The sequence below is a fragment of the Notolepis coatsorum genome, assembly GCF_963971535.1.
Source record: "Notolepis coatsorum genome assembly, chromosome: 15".
Taxonomy (NCBI): Eukaryota; Metazoa; Chordata; class Actinopteri; order Aulopiformes; family Paralepididae; genus Notolepis; species Notolepis coatsorum.
In genome coordinates this window covers 48172607-48189701 of record NC_140179.1, presented here as the reverse complement: position 1 = coordinate 48189701, position 17095 = coordinate 48172607, and the positions used below count along the sequence as shown (strand labels likewise).

The following is a 17095-nucleotide window of genomic DNA, read 5'->3' as shown; positions in this document are numbered from 1 at the left end:
ACACACACACACACACACACACACACACACACACACACACACACACACACACACACACACACACACACACACACACACACACACACACACACACACACACACACACACACACACACACGAACAAACGTGCATGTACCCAAGAACAGATGAACAAACTGTGAAACCAGGCCTGGTCATCAGGGGGGCCCACTACACACACTCACATTCCTCAGAGAAATATAAGCCTGGTTTCCATCCAAGTATTTCTTACGCACATTATGAAGTATCGAATCCGGGGGGGGGGGGTGGATGGAAACTTCCAATAAAATAATTTGATAAAACGTATTCATTATCGCAAAAAAAAATGTTGGTTGATTATAGAATATTGATTATGTTGTCATGTGGACACTGGACAGTGGCGGCTGCATGAGGTTTGGGACAGAGGAAGTCACTACTAGAGTGTTGAACAACACGTTGTCTTTGTCACCGTTGATACGTCGGCTTTCTGAGTCCTGAGTGGTCGATTTAAAACGTTAGATATGGTATTACGTCATAATTCATGAGATAATTGTCCGCCGCGTTCCCGACTGGTATTAGGGGTGCAACAGATGACAAACCCACGGTTCGGATCGTATCGCGGTTTTGAGTCACGGATCAGATCATCTTTCAAACAAAAGAACTACTACAATGCATTAGCTGAAAGCATAACGACACTTGTCTATTATCAGTTAAGCCTATTTGTTCATTCTAGGTGGCTCTCATAAGGGGACCAGTCTGAATAACTTGTTTTTTTTAATGTATTGAGTTGTGGGCAGTCTGATAACTTTGCTCTAGAAGTCCATCCCTCTGTGTAGCCTATATAGTGGACCGTGTTGGATAACTCTTGCTGAAGTGGAGCTAATGATGCTAATGATGGAGCATCGCCGTCGGTTGTGTGATAGTAAAGGGCTAACCTTCTGTATTGTCACAGTGAAAGGGGTTAACCGGCTGTCGTGTGGCAGTGAAAGGGTTAACGTGGTGGCTTGACATTGTGCACATTACAACTAACCCACGCCTGCACTGGGCTGCATAGTTCACTTTTGCTATGAATGACAACATTAAGGCTTTGATTATGATTTTTGCCCTGTCGTGTCAATATCTAAATGCAGAGGTTGTTTTATACTTTGGGGAGAATGAGTTTTGTACCTCATTGTCTGCATTTGTACCTCATTGTCTGAATTTTTACTTTATTGTACTTAGATTGCACTTAGGTTGTACTTTAGTTTGTATATTGTATAGTGTTATTCCCCTTTTACTTACTTTTTTTACTGTATGAAGCACATTCTCAGGGGCTCATACAGAACCAAGCATTTCACTGTACAGTACATGTACCTTATATGTGACAAATAAAAACAAACTTGAAACTTGAGTTGCTTTTGCCTTCCCGGATATCTCATGCCAGTAACAGACCGTTATCCAGATATCAGATAACGGATCAACTACGGTAACGTTTACAATGGCCACCTATGGTGGTTGTCAACTGTTCAGCACCTGCTAAAAGCAGAGCAGGGAGACTGACATTACTTTCCACACGCCAGAGATATTTTTAACACTGGTGCCAGGCTATCACCTGCCGATGGACCACACAGGTTGAAATGGGCCCAAACGTTAAGCGGCTAGCCTCTCATTCATCTGTTTTATCTCCAAGGTCTGATTTTATTTGAATGGGAACGACCGCTCTATTGGTTATAGTTCTGTGCCTTTATTTTGTCTAGGGAAGGTTGACGCCATGATTCTCTACTGTGGAACTCTTAGCAACTTTACTTCGGCAGGTCGCCGGTTCGATCCCCGGCACTGACAGGAGGGTGTATTCCAGCTGTGAGCTGGTGACTGAAGGGTGGATGGTATTACATCTACAGTGCCCACCATTTCTGCCTAAGTGCCCTTGAGCAAGGCACTGAACCCCAAAACTGCTCCAGGGGCGCTGCACCCTGCGCTCTGACCTCTCTGATGAAATATGTGCATATGTGTGGGCACTAGCGGACTGACCATCGGGAGCAGCAGGAGTTTTCCCGGTGGCCTGGCAGACTGGCAAATGCTTTTTTTTATGGGGGTATGGGTATGGCCTGCCTGGCCTGCCTGAGTCAAATTCCCGGTAGGAATTATGGTCCCAGTCCGCGACTGTGTGTGGGGGACGAGTATGAGACCTAGTATGAGGATATGCAAAAAGGCAAGTTTCAAATGCCTTGTGTACATTGAAAATAAAGTCATCTTCAATCTCTTTTCCATGCCCAAACCCCCCCACCCCCCCAGGACAGTTTTGAGGATTCAAACCCACGGACCCCTCCGGCAAACAGCTTACCTGTCTGCCGGCCTCGTTGTTCTGCAGGTTCATGAGGGTGCGGGCGTGCTCCGAGGACCCTCGTGGGAAGTTCTTCTCCCTCTCCCTGGCGTCCACGAACTCGCGGGCGAACCGGTAGCCGTAGTTGACGTTGTCGCCGCAGCCTCCCCACAGCCAGTCGCGAGGAAGGTCGCGGGGCCGCGCCGCCCGGCTGCACCCGCACGTGGAGAGCTCGCTCTCGCGGCACGAGCCCGGCTGACGGCGTTGACCACGCCCGCTGCGCTGATGGCGTAGGTGAAGGCTGTCTCTCTGCTGCCTGGAGTGGGATGAATGAATGAATGAATGAATGAATGAATGAATGAATTATTTTATTTCGAATGTTTACAAATAAATAAACAAACAAATAATTTTTCGAAAATTTTCACAAATAAACAAACGAAAAGGATAGGTTTGAAGCCGAAGGCTATAGAGCAACCTACCCCTAATTCAAAAAAACGAATTCAAAAAGGTAACGTTTCAAAATATAACAAACAAAAAAAGAAATCAACAATCAAAATCAACAAAAACCGATCCAGAAAAGAACAAAAAAAGTTTAAAGTTTGCCAAGATAAAACAAACAAACAAACAAAAGAATCAACAATCAACAAAAAACGTTCCTGAAAAGAACATAAGCCAACATAGGAAAATCTAAAATTTCATCTGCAATACGAGAGTTTCATGGTAGAAAATTCTAGAATCCTGTTTTTAAACATCTTTTTAAACTTAAAAATACTCCTGCTGTTTTTTTATTTCATCCGGTATATATGGGAGGGAGGGAGGGAGACAGGGAGAGAGAGAGAGAGAGAGAGGAGAGAGAGAGAGAGAAAGAGAGAGAGAGAGAGAGAGAGAGAGAAGAGAGAGAGAGAGAGAGAGAGAGAGAGAGAGAGAGAGGAGAGAGAGAGAGAGAGAGAGAGGGAGAGAGAGAGCAGGTTATAAAATATGCAGGACATATTCACCTAAGGTCCATTCAAAGTTTACACACAGGACACATCCACCGTTACAGTCAGTCGTTCATGCCTCTCAGCGTGAGCCTCCTAATGTCACAGTGTCGTCTGGTAATCAGAAGGTCCCCGGTTCCAAATCCTAATCCTCCCGACGAGCAGGTTGGCACAGATGCGTGGTCGCCTCAAATGTGAGGCATAAGTTGTAAAGTATTATGGATAAAAAAAAAAAAACACAAATACTATAAATGCCGTCCATTTATATATACATGACTATTGATATGAGGGGTGAGGGGGCCTAACCTGATTATAGGACTTAGTGATGATGTCACACATTTCTGGGTCAAGCTGCCGTTCGTAGATGATCACTCCCCATTGACTGTGTGTGTTGACAGGATGTGTGAAAACCTGGTTCTATATACACCACAGCTCCGGCTAGAAGCTGCTGTGGACCAACCAGCTGTGAGGTTAGGCCACACCCACACGGTGTATGGCCCATTACTCAAACCAGCCCGCGAATATGAATATACCATGGCCAGTTGGTTTATCCCCACACCTGAACTGGTGCTAGCACAGGCCTGTGTGTGTGAAAGAGAGAGAGAGAGAGAGAGAGAGAGAGAGAGGAGAGAGAGAGAGAGAGAGAGAGAGAGAGAGAGAGAGAGAGAGAGAGAGAGAGAGAGAGACGAGAGAGAGAGAGAGAGATGAGAGAGAGAGAGAGAGAGAGAGAGAAGCACAGTGCATTTGGGGTTGGCCTAGCTCTGTTAACCTGCATGAGCAGCTAACCATGTTTCCTGTCATTGACCAGACACACACGCACACACACACACACAGCACATGGCTCGCTTGGCTTCACAATAGACAATAGTCTTCAGGCTATACTGGGGCCTCTGGTTAAAACAGGGCAGGGAGCACAACCCTCCTTTAACCTCCAGAGAAGCTGACTGTGAGCTTATTTGGTTGAAGGGTTTTCTCAAATCGTTCCCCCATAGGGAGCCAATGGTGATCCTGTGGGCAGACGGGTGAAGGATAACTGAACCCCTGACACTGAACCCCAACCCAGCTCCATGGCGCGTATCGGGTGTTTCTGAAACCGCATGCAAAATAACACACGTAACAACGTGTATTAGTCAATGTCAAAAATAACAATGTGTATAGTCAAAGTCACAAATAACTTAAAAAAAAAACCCACAGGTCAGCATAAAATAGCTAATAGAATTTCATAACCATGGTGCCCCATTCAGTTTCATTTAAATGTGGGGTCCGGGGGCTGGGCTCTGGCTGTATAGTTAACCACTTGCCTGTGTCTGGGTCGACACATTCTCTTCGGTACACAGAAAGAGAATGGATGGTATTTAATGAGACATACGGTGGAAAATGTTCACCTGCCGGGTCAGATCCACGATGGGACTCCAAGAGCCAGAAGGGGGAAAAAATTTATTTCCTTTAATTCCTCTCCTGTTACCTCTCTCTCTTCCCTCTCTCTCTCGCTCCATCTGCAGTGCATGTGCTGAACCCAACACTGCTCCTATAGGTCAAACGCCATGTGGGATAATGGAACCAGAGCATACCTCCCTGTCTTGTATATATGGGTCGGATATAACAGTAATGTATAGATAAAATAACTACAGGTGACCTTAATGTGTCTCTGAACCTTCTAACAGGAAGGTCTTTGTCTCGTTTGCACGGGACAGGATGTATACCGGCAATGTAACCAAACTAAAATAACCAAGGGAACGGTAATTGTCTATGTTTTTCTTTAAATGCTAAAAAGGTCAGAGCAACTCCTTATATTCACAAGTAGCGTATCACACAGCAGGCAGACGCTAATCAAGGTATTTAGACCATTATTTATCATTTGACATGTAGGCTAGAGTAGAGACCTAATGTAGCCTACACCTATATTACAGTACTTAAATAGAATTAGCAACCGATATGCCAAACAAATGAATTGAATACCTTGTCATCCTGTCTATCTGTATGTCATGTATGTCATATATGTTATGATGAATTGAAAATGGGGGACCCTGATGTAAACCAGACGAAAGTCTTTCTCTGGTCTGCATCCCCTTAACAATTGTATGTATTGAGCTGTACTGTACTGTACCCATTCTGCAATCTGTTAATAAAGTTTTCAATCAATCAATCATCAATCATCCGATTAATTAAACCTATACATTACATTAGTAGGCCCTGGTCACGTCAGGCCCATTAGGGGGACCCTGATGTAAACAAGACAAACGTCTTTCTCTGGTCTGCATTCCCTTAACAATTGTGTGTATTGAGCCGTACTGTATTGTACCCATTCTGCAATCTGTTAAATACATTTCGGTTTCTCAACAGGGACTATAATAGAATACACTGATCAACCAAGTCAGACCAATACACGTGTATTCAGTGTGTTTTATATCCGCTGTACTTTCGACAGACGGGGTTTGCATGCAAATAGCCACAGGCAAAAAAAAACGAAACTTGAACGCGTCTCTTTTCAACAAACGCAGGCAAGTATATGCATATATGCACCAAGTAGGCTACCAGAGCGATAATAAAGACAGGAGTTTATGGGGTCCTGGGGGTCCAGACTTCAAATAACCAACCCGGATCTCCCGACACGGTGTTAGCTCATCAGCGCATTTCAAAAGAAAAAGATCCCCCCTCCCGGGACAATGGACAAGCTAACACCTCGATATAAACCTGGGCGATCGACGACAAACAGCAGAGAAGAGGAGAGAGAGAGAGGGAGAGAGAGAGAGCGCTTACACCTCGTCTGGTCGCTCTGACTGACTGTGGCGGATTTGACACTCCCGTGTTGATGAGCGATTTCCCACATTCCCCGCTGTGAATTACGCGCATATTACGCACAAAAGCATGTAATAGCTGCGACACACACAGCAAAGAATCGCACCCGAGAACACAAGACAAACAAACAGGCCCGCCGCCTGTCTTGTCATTGGAAAATATTATAGCTTTAAATTCCAATTATATGTCAAGGTGCAGGTCAGAGACGCAAATAAGTGTGGTGAAATGTTCGATCAAAAGGTATAGATCGCAGCCTGACCACAGAATCATTCCCTGACCATATCAAACGCACAGGTGTTACTTATTCTACATGTGCTGCGGTTCTATTCTATTCTCTCCTGTTCTATTCTATTATCTGGTATGTGATCAGGACAACACAAAGAGACAGAAGAAGAAAACCAAGACACTGGACTATTAATGTCCCTAGAAGTCATACAATAACCAGGATTACAGAGAACCCCCTGACTAATCACATTCCTGTGTTCTATAAGGCAGTGAATGACTTGCCAATGACCCCTGTTTACAGATGCGGAAAACACACAAGCCAGCAACCAGCCTATAGTCCATATTTCAAATGTGCATTTACAATATAGACATGATAATTACATGAAGGCTACACCTACATAAAGGATATAGTCACTCAAATGTCTGCTGCCAATTCATATTCAGTATTGTATACAATAAACATTGTTCATTAATTGTTAATGTCCACTATTAAAGGGAAAACACTAACATGCTCGTACAGTCTTCTCCAGAGTCGGACAAGAAGGTAGATGCCAATTTCCTCTCTGTGCGTTTAGTATAGAAAGCTATCCGGCTGCAAATAGCCCAGCTTAGCACAAATTAATGGAAACTGACCATAGGTTACCTTGCAGCCATATAGCTTTCTACTGAACACACAGAGGAAATGTGTATCTATATCTTCTTGTCTGACTCTGGAGAAGACGATAGGCTCATTGCCCATAATGTCGGTGTGTTCCTTTAAAGAAGAATGTTCTGTATATGCAATGTTGTTCTAATTATAGAAAAGCCAAGCTTTGGGTCAGAAGACCTTCATCGGGGCAAACAGTCGACACGGCCAACAGAGAGCATTATCTGAGACACATTTCCATCTGCTTGTGGAACCATCTGGATCAGGTGGTCCATTTATAAACATATTGAAGATTTCCTTGGCTACTATATAGGAGAGAGATTTTAGACTACACATCAATTAGAAGTTGCAGGTAACTATAGGGCTGGGCGATTATGGCCAAAATATTACATCACAATATATTTCTTTCTAGTTTTGATGGCATAATGGTATTTGGTGGTATTTCATTTTCCAGTACAAAGTATACAAAGTACAATGTGATATGACTCGTTTTTGTTTCTTATAATACAGTTGACATGGTGCGATTTCACTCAACACATGTCTATTTTCTTTTGCTTTAAATACAGCTGCAAGGAACACATTTTTTTAATAAGAAATATACAATATATTTGTATTGTATTATTACAGTATAGTAATAATCCATCCCTTTGCATGGATCCATGACAGTGCATTTACATTTAGTCATTTAGCTGATGCTTTTATCCAAAGCGACTTACAAGTTCTGTACAACAAAGTCAGCAGGAAGGGCACAACTCTGGCAGCTAAGGGCCAGTGATATTGTTCGTCAAACAATGTCAAACTTGAGTGCTACACTCTTGAGCAAGTAGTATAGACATATTAGCATAGGCATAGTAGATAACTTTTAGTAGTAAAGTGCATGATAGTAAACACAATAAGAAGTTTTTATTTATTTATAGTATATCTTCATATTTGGTAAGGCTCCCATGCCCAACAGTCACCGTGCCCTTACCGATCTGCATGACTCTGCCGAACACAGAGGTGTTATCCACCGTGCTGCAGTTCCACCTCCTCTGGCGGAACTGGTACTGGCACTCCTTGATGCCCGTCTTGGCACCGTCTCCAATGTGAACCATATGGTCCTGGTACAGCTGGCACAGCTTCCTCTGGCCCTATACACGGAGATACCCCCCAAAAAGCTGTTACTGATAATAATAATAATAATAATAACAACCAGAATACATTCCATAATGCAGCTAAAGTAGGGCAGTCCTCGACTAAATCAATCAATTCTAATAGTCATAGACGTTTGTCAACTAATCGATTGGTTGATTTCACCCAACAAATCTGTGACATTTGTGGTTTTCCAACATACAACTTCTCATCTATATATATAATCATCTTCTACCCAGAAGATCAACTGCAAAAAGTCTAGATGACAGAGTCAAGATAGAGCTCAGCAAACCATATGGAGTCCAGCTATTGGGACAACTAAAAATCGGCCTCAAAAGATGTCAAAATAGTTTCCGACGTCTGTCTTTAGACCAGTGTTGTTTCAACAGTGTTTAAACTGCAGCATTGAGATAAGATGAGGATTTCATATAATATAATAATACAGTTGCTTAAAAATATCAACACAGTTGCTTCAAAACACACTCCTATAACTAACATCTTCAAAGGTTCAGGTCAAGGTCTTCCTATGTCACTGTTTTTATTTGGGTAATGAAAGGCAAATTTGTGTCAAGATCAAGATGTAACTCGACATGAGTCGGCCTGGATTCGGGTTGGCCACGATGCGACGCATGCTGGCCTCTGCTCAGGATCTGGACGGTACCAGCATGGCTATAGAGCATAATAGCATCTTAACAGCTCAGAATATGAATGGGAAATTAATAATAGGAGATACGGTGGACATAGCAGGAAACTACACCTGCTAGGGTGATACGACCAAAATATCATATCAATATTGTCATGATTCGAGATATATATTCTTCACATTGCTTTGTATAGCTGTAAGTTACTGAACAGTACAAACTGACAGTCACAATACACAATACAAAATACAAAATATAACTCCATTTGCAGCCCTTAAAGTATAACCTGGGACTAAAAGAAGAAGAAAAAGAGGTTTAAATTTGATCTTAAAAGTATCAGTGTCAGGGGTGCTCTAGTAGCACACCATGTATCGCGAAGCGGCCATCCCGGGTTCGCTTCCCACTCCCGGTGACTCCCATTTGTCGCGTGTCTTCCCCACTCTTCTCCCCTTCATCCCCTCCTCGTCTGTTGGTCATGTCTGACCATGAAAAGCGATAAACGCTTTTTCTTTTTTAATCTTAAAAAAAAATAAAAAAGTATCAGTGTCCGTCAGAGCAGCTAAAAGTTATGAATATAAATTAAATGTGGTTTGTGCAAGAAGATACCACATTCTCCACAATCTCCCTTTTGGCGCTTATTCGTGACAGAATTAACTACCCACCCCAGTTAGGACAGCCGAAACCTGTCCAATCTTCCGCCGTCGACTTAAGACGCACTTCTTCAACCATTATCTGAAATAATAATAATAATAAAAAAAGAAAAAAAACTCTAACCCTAACTAACCGTACTGTCATGCACTTGTCCTAATAAACTAACCTACACTGTAGCACTCAACACTTTGATGAACATTGTTGCTCACCTGATGTTGTGCCCTTCCTGATGACTTGTCGTACAGAACTTGTAAGTCGCTTTGGATAAAAGCATCAGCTAAATGACTAAATGTAAATGTAAATGACAGAATTCTACCCGGTGACAATGTGGACGCGGATATGGACCAGCTAGCCTAGCTGTTGGACAAAAACACCTCATCCGGAGTTTTAAGCTACTGGTCCGTATCCACTTCTGTTCATTTGTGCTAAGCTAGGCTAGCTTGCAGCCGGATAGCTTTCTACTGAACGCACACAGAGGAAAATGGTATCTATCTTCTTGTCTAACTCTGGCGTGTTCCTTTTAAGTTAAGACTACATCAACCATATCCATACTACACTATCCATAGTATCAGTGGGGTACGGGGTTACACAGTGACTATAAAGTGGAATGATGAATGTACGCCCGTGCATAGACAGAAGTACCGTGAGGTTGCATAGAGTAAGTATCATGTCTCATAAGATCTCGTAAGCCATGGCAATCACTCTTATAGACAGTTTGAGTGGAATTGCGTTGCTAGGGAATCGCTTTGACCCACTTTATTCCCTGTCAGCTACTGATATCAGCAAACGGCTAGAGTTAGCAGGAGAGGACAGGTCCCAGTCCCAGGGTTCTCTTCCAAGTCATTCACAAGTGGGAGACGACGCTACTTCTCACAATGCTACTTGTTGTCTCCCAGTAAGGCGAACGCCGTTTTAGGACGTGTCCATGACAACACTGACCCGCCCTCTTCACTGCAACAGGAAATAAACGTGCATGGTCCATTTAGAATATTCATGATGTCAAGTTGAAACCGCCTATAGTCCCCATTATAGTAACTCACTTTTTCTTTTCTTTTTTTTACTCCAAATATGAAACATTGACATTTTTAGGAACACTGGGAGTCTCCATTAGAAATGAGCCGGAGTGTCACACACCCCAAAATAACCTGAAATCCTGAAAAGAAACCGTAAAATAAAATAGAATAAAGAATCACCCTTCTTGACAGTGCTTACCTGTGAGAGACTAGACAGTTGACTGCAGAGGGGCTGGGCTCCAATGATGTACATCTCTGGTCTCTGGATAGGATTCAGTGCTAAGGACCTGAGAGACAAACAATACAGGTTAGATTAACAAATATACAGTAGTACACAATCTGAGATAACTGTATGTGTTGTTAAACTATGGTGTTTATCGGGAAATGTTGTTTGGCTGTTAGTGGCGAGAGGAAAGGAGAGGGGGGGGGGGTGAGGGGGTGTCATTGGGAGGCACAGGCACTGTCAAGATGGTAAGAGCATTTCCCATAATGTTGCCATGTCCCTTTAATTAAGGGAAACAAAATAACAGAATAAGTCAACATTCAATAATCATAAACCATAATCATCAAGTAGCTTGAAGGGGAATTAAATACACTAGAATTAAAAAGGATTGTTCAACTTCAAAGTCAAATAATCATGTCACATTTAGACAAAACAGTTATGTAAATATGGTCGTATTAAATGAGCCTGTAGAATCCACTAATAAAGATTTACTTTTCATGTGGGTACTATGTGCCTGCATAATGTTAAAAACCATGGGTAAATATAGAATTCTCATTATGCACTGATATGATGTTAGGAGAATTCATTATACATCTATGTATAATACTTGTGCCTTCGGTAACGTGTATTTAGAAGGGGACAAAAGTTTTCTTAGCATTGCAAATCCCTACTCGTCGTTCACGAAGGTTGCTTTTATACGTGCTGGATTGCGGCGTTTTCTTTTTGGAAGTAAAAAACAAATAGGACTAATTGAGTGTCCTCCCTTGGGTTAGCCAGCGGACAGGCAGTGCCATTTGCGACAAGGCCAGGGTAAATATTGTGACAGAGCCTCCACATTTGGTCACTTACTGCTAGGCCTCTGCACAACCCAAGCCATGGCCTGACACAAAGTGATCACGCACACACATCTCACAACAAACGCGTGCGCGTACACGTGCACGTGCGCACACAGAGACGTAATAAACGCAAAGTTATAGCGCCGGGTTTCTGTCACCATATAGATAGACTTGCAACAATGCAATCAGCAGCACATCTTTGAAACAAACACTCCAAAAAGCCATGCGTAAAATCAGCCACCAACACCCCCCGCCTCTTCACACCGTCAAGTATGTCAATCTGTCCGTCAATATATATATATCAATATCAATAATCAATATAATTTATGATGAATTGAAAATGGGGGACCCTGATGTAAACAAGACGAAAGTCTTTCTCTGGTCTGCATCCCCTTAACAATTGTATGTATTGAGCTGTACTGTACTGTACCCATTCTGCAATCTGTTAATAAAGTTTTCAATCAATTCAATCAATCAATACAAGCGACGAAGTGTAATTCAGTGGGACATCTATCCATTTATCTTTTGTTAATTTGACGATGAGCTCACACTGGTGCGCTCACGAATCCGTGCGTAAAAAGTTGCCATTCACTGAATTTGACAGCATGCGTTGAAGAACGAAGAAATGTGTATTCTTCTCAATTAAACGCGACACTTTTTCAGTTGACGTGTAGAAGAGGGTTGTCATATCAAACTGTAACTCTGAATTGTAGTTTTGGATTGTGTGGATTAGGATTGTGTGAGAGTGAATCCAAAGCGAGTTGATGAAAACATCAAGCGACCCGTTCCCCGGGCCATTCGTTCACTTACCACCACGAGTTCGCGTCCACCACCACTAGGAGCTCCGAGAAGAGAGCCAGGAGAGCGGCTGCCAGCAGCAGATGATTCCCGGCTCCGGGTCGTCTACTCCGGGCAGGCCTTGAGTCCATGGTCCGCCGCGACGCCGCCGAGCCCCCGGCCATCAGTATAGTGTGGCTATGTGCCCTATGTGGGAACATGTGGATACAATAAGAGCTCGGGTCGTCCTGGTTAACCAGTGGGCTTAGTGCGTCGTGAGTTTGAGTCCGAGAGACGACGCCGTTTGTCCCGTGTCTAGTCCCCGATGTCTCCGTCTCTCCTCTCCCCCTCTCTCTCGTATTGCTCTACCCTGCCCGCATACTCCAGAAGAGCAAAAATACCCCAAAGATGAAATAAATATGAACTTGTTGTAGGCTGATCCTTCTCGGGTGGGTTTAGGAAAACACTCCCAAAGTGTCAGTCAATGTTTGGACACATTTAGGACATAAACTCGTAAATCCAAGTCGTGCGTAAAAGTGGCTAAATGGGTTTGATTTCTAGGCATGTGAGGATGGGATCTCTCTCTAAAAAAAACCCATCAAAAAGCGAAAAAAGTATGATCCGTTAATATTTATATTGAAGATCTGAGAATGAGATTGAAAAGATAATCAGCAAAGTGACTCGTTTTCCCTTCCGCACGTTCGTTGTGTCGTTTGCACCCTAAACACTGCCACTCCACATCTCTCTCTCCCCCCCCCCCCCCCTCCTCTCAGGGCCCCCTCCAGACCCCCCCCCCCCCTCCTCCTCCTCACTTCGCAGAACCCCCTCCCATCCCACCTAACTCCCCCTTGTTTTACGGGCACACAATGGTTCGGAGGTGTGTGTGTGTGTGTGCGTGTGTGTGTGTGTGAGCGTGTGTGTGTGTGTGCACGTGTGCACGTGTACATGACGTACGGTGGGACCACCTCGTTGTGTGATCGCAGCAAAGCACCAAACGGGTGCTGGACACAGCCAACATGACTGAAGCCATAATAATGGTCTGCTTTTAGCTCTGTGAGTAAATGTCTTATATGGACTAAACTGTTTACATGGTTGCTTTATAGCCATGACCATGACACATGGTTTTTGTTGAGGCAACTATCAATTATGCTGTAGGAAGTGAATTGGTAACTATAGGACAAAACCAGTGTTGATAACTCAAGTGACTTGCAGGAACTAAATCATTCATATATATAAATAAATATAACATCATAACTTGATCTTTTAATCAGTTATTTTTTTTAATCAGTTATTAATGCCTCCACATTGACAACATCATTAGATATGTTCAATATTCAGATTATTAAATATAGCTATATAATTTAATGTCAATGTGTGATTAAATCTGGACCAGGTAATAGTGTGCACAATGAGAGAGAGAGAGAGAGAGAGAGAGAGAGAGAGAGAGAGAGAGAGAGAGAGAGAGAGAGAGAGAGAGAGAGAGAGAGAGAGAGAGAGAGAGAGAGAGGGATTACATGCGTAAGTAATGGGGGTTAACGTTTTGGAAAAAACTTCCATGTGCGTAAATTCCTTTTTTAGCTGGACTGAATAATTTGTTTGAATAAACGGTGAGTGCTTCGACCCCCCCATAATCCCCTCTCTTTGGTTCGAAGGAAATAAAGGGCACACACACACGCACACACACACACACGCGTGCGCGCACACACACGTACACACACACACACACACACCCACACACACACACACACACACGTACACACACATACACATTCCCACACACACACGCGCACGCACGCACGCACTCACACACACACACACACACACACACACACACACACACACACACACACACACACACACACACACACACACACACACACACACACGCGCAGCCAGGAGCCGCGGTAAAGAAAAGGCGTGTTGAAGCGAGTTTTCCCTCAATTCACAACCAGGTCAAAGACAACTAGCCGGTAGGTAAGCGGTTGGCCTCTATGGTGAAATTACTCTTTTGATCACTATTGTCAAACGAGACGGGCCCAATTTAGGTTGCTGAGAGACATAGCAATGGGTTCCAAATGTATAGCCCGTTCTGGAGAAGTTGTATTGGCTCTTAACCCTTTCACTGCCACACTACCAAACGGTTAACCCTTTCACAGAATGTTAACCCTTTCACTGTCACACAACAGCAGGTTAACCCTTTCACTGCCACACTACAGAAGGTTAACCCTTTACTATCACACTACCGACGGTGTGATAGTAAAGGGTTAACCTTCTGTTGTGTGGCAGTGAAAGGGTTTAATAGTAGCCCAATTCGTATTCTATTATTGCCTGTACTATACAGTCTGCAAATAAGAGTTTAGGCAGCGAGAGGAGAGAAGGGTTTATTTTAGAAAATCGACTCTTAACGTTTGAATCAATGATCTAACTACTTCGCCATTGTAATTACGAATGAATTCATTGCAATGTATTGAAGAGCACTGAATGGGCAGAAATCCCCCCCCCCTGCAAATCCCTGCTTCCTTGCTCCGTGTTGTTAGACTTGATCCTAGCGGTAGAGGATGTCAAGCTGCAGCTCTCCTCTTTGCATGATAATAGAAGCTATGGCGCATTTTAGGCAGACCTCGCGCCTTTCATCTCCTGAAGGACCTTACACTATATTATTATGTATTAACCCCTTCAGCCCCCTCCACATAACCCAACAACCTGTCAAGTGACCTAACTGGCTGGGTTCAATATACATCTGCGTGTGTGCGTGTGTGCGTGTGTGTGTGTGTGTGTGTGTGTGTGTGTGTGTGTGTGTGTGTGTGTGTGTGTGTGTGTGTGTGTGTGTGTGTGTGTGTGTGTGTGTGTGTGTGTGTGTGTGTGACAAACTGGTCAATCAGCCCATGGACACATTATGTCAGAGGCCTTGGTTATGGCCATAATACTATTGGTCTTAGTATTTGGCAGCCTTGGCCATATCGATGGCCGAAGAACAAAACATCCTATCTGAAATTATTTTGAGAAAGTGTAGTTTAATTGAGTGTTATTTTCTCGCAGAATGCCAATACAATACACAGTTTTTGGACTATATTACGTCTATATTATGTATCAACAATACCGACCAGGTATTAGTTCCATCGCAAAGTGCACAGTGAGCTGTGGTGTTCCACAGGAAGCATACTAGGACCGCTACTGTTCCTAATTTATGCAAATGACATGTCGTCAGCTTGTGACTGCAACTTGTTCCTGTTTGCGGATGACTCAGCCCTGCTGGTCTCTGACAAGAACAAGTTGCAGGTTGAAAAAACCCTCAGCTCGGAACTAGGCAAAATCTGCATATGGTTCGCTGATAACAAACTATCATTACACCTGGGCAAAACAGAGTCCATTCTCTTCGGTTCAAATAACAAACTCAGCAAGACCGACGGCTTCTCAGTTACAGTGGGTGACAATATTGTCACAAGGAAAGATGAAATTACATACCTGGGTTCCATCCTAGAGGCTAATCTTTCCTGTGACAAAATGGCATCCAATGTAATAAAAAAAGTCAACCAACGAACTAGATTCTTCTACCAGATCTCCTCTCTGGTAAACAAGAATACACTGAAGACTCTAACAGGAGCACTCATTCAAGGGTACTACGACTATGCATGGTACCAAAGCACCTCAAAGGCGCTAAAAACAAGATTACAAACATCACAAAACAAACTAGTCAGACTACTACTTGACCTTACCCCTAGAACCCACCTCACCCCTGCCCACTTTGACAATCTAGGATGGCTCAGGGCCCTTTCTCACTCACCCTATTCGTTTCTATTCCGTTCCGTTCTGGCCCGTTCCGAGATCTGATTCGAACTCCCCCCCCCCCCTCTCCCCCCTCTAGTTTGCGTACACACTGCAGTCTTGTTTCGTTCCGGGTTCTGTTTACGGTTTGCCTTTTGAGCATTTACGCTTGCCGTAGGCGATGATGTCACGTTCCTGTCACGTTTCCTGCAAAGAAAGTCAACAAGGCGGCGCCGGGCGCCACCATCTTTGCCTGTTTACCCATTGCAGCACTTCTTTTTCAGCAAAGTCTAATAAAAGTGCAATAAACAAAACGGATACATTCACTGTGTGTTCTGCCTGTCATTTGTTGATGAAACAAAACTAACATCAACACAAGTGACCACCAAGAGCGGATAGTTTAGTCTAAAAAAAGATCGGTAGCTACATTGTTAGCTGCATGCTAACATCAATGGAATATGCCATTATAACCGTATAGCATTGTGGCTAGAAGCTAACGTTAGCTCACGCTAGTTAGCCAGCACCAAACTGATGATATCGGGAGCTATCAGTAGTTAGATAACATTAGAGACAACGCTGTGTGTATTAAACAAAGGTGAATAGATGACTGGGCCATTTTGTTTAATGCTTGTTAAGTTGAAAGAGGAGCTTTGAGCTAACAGGGGCTGATAGCTAACGCTAGCTCATGTTAGCCAGTGGCAGTGCTCAACCAATCGTTAATGCTAGCAGAATGAATGGATGTAAACTTTATTTAACATATTGCATAATGGGTACAATACAATACGGCTCAATACAAACAATTGTTAAGGGAATGCAGACTGTTGTAGCTTGGACTGGGGTCCTTATAACAATAACTTGACAACAGGTAGCTGCAGCTATTTGGGACACGGAGCTAGTTAGCTTAGCCTGTCCAGCAGCTAACATTATCCCATCGTTCGTGGCAATTATATTACATGTCATTGATCTACTGGTCGACCACGGCCGACTGGTTGGGCACCACTGGTCTAATAGAAATAAATGCATTCGAACAAGAAACTAATGTATAGAAAATAGCATGGCAAACAAAAATTGCCAGGCCTAATGCGAGCCAGGGAAGTGCTGTGCGTTTGTAA

At 43.4% G+C, this 17095-nt stretch overlaps 1 protein-coding gene across 1 annotated transcript in view; it reads right to left on the bottom strand.

Annotated features, from left to right (window-relative positions):
* The window catches only part of LOC311241729 (protein Wnt-5b-like), a 19983-nt gene extending 7564 nt beyond the window's left edge, over positions 1 to 12419 (bottom strand). The window contains 5 exon segments of the mRNA XM_084330618.1: positions 2321 to 2545; positions 2548 to 2615; positions 7917 to 8076; positions 10582 to 10669; positions 12252 to 12419. Coding sequence (XP_084186744.1) covers positions 2321 to 2545; positions 2548 to 2615; positions 7917 to 8076; positions 10582 to 10669; positions 12252 to 12403 — 693 coding nt within the window. The 5' untranslated portion in view covers positions 12404 to 12419.
* Between the last annotated feature and the right edge of the window lie 4676 nt (positions 12420 to 17095).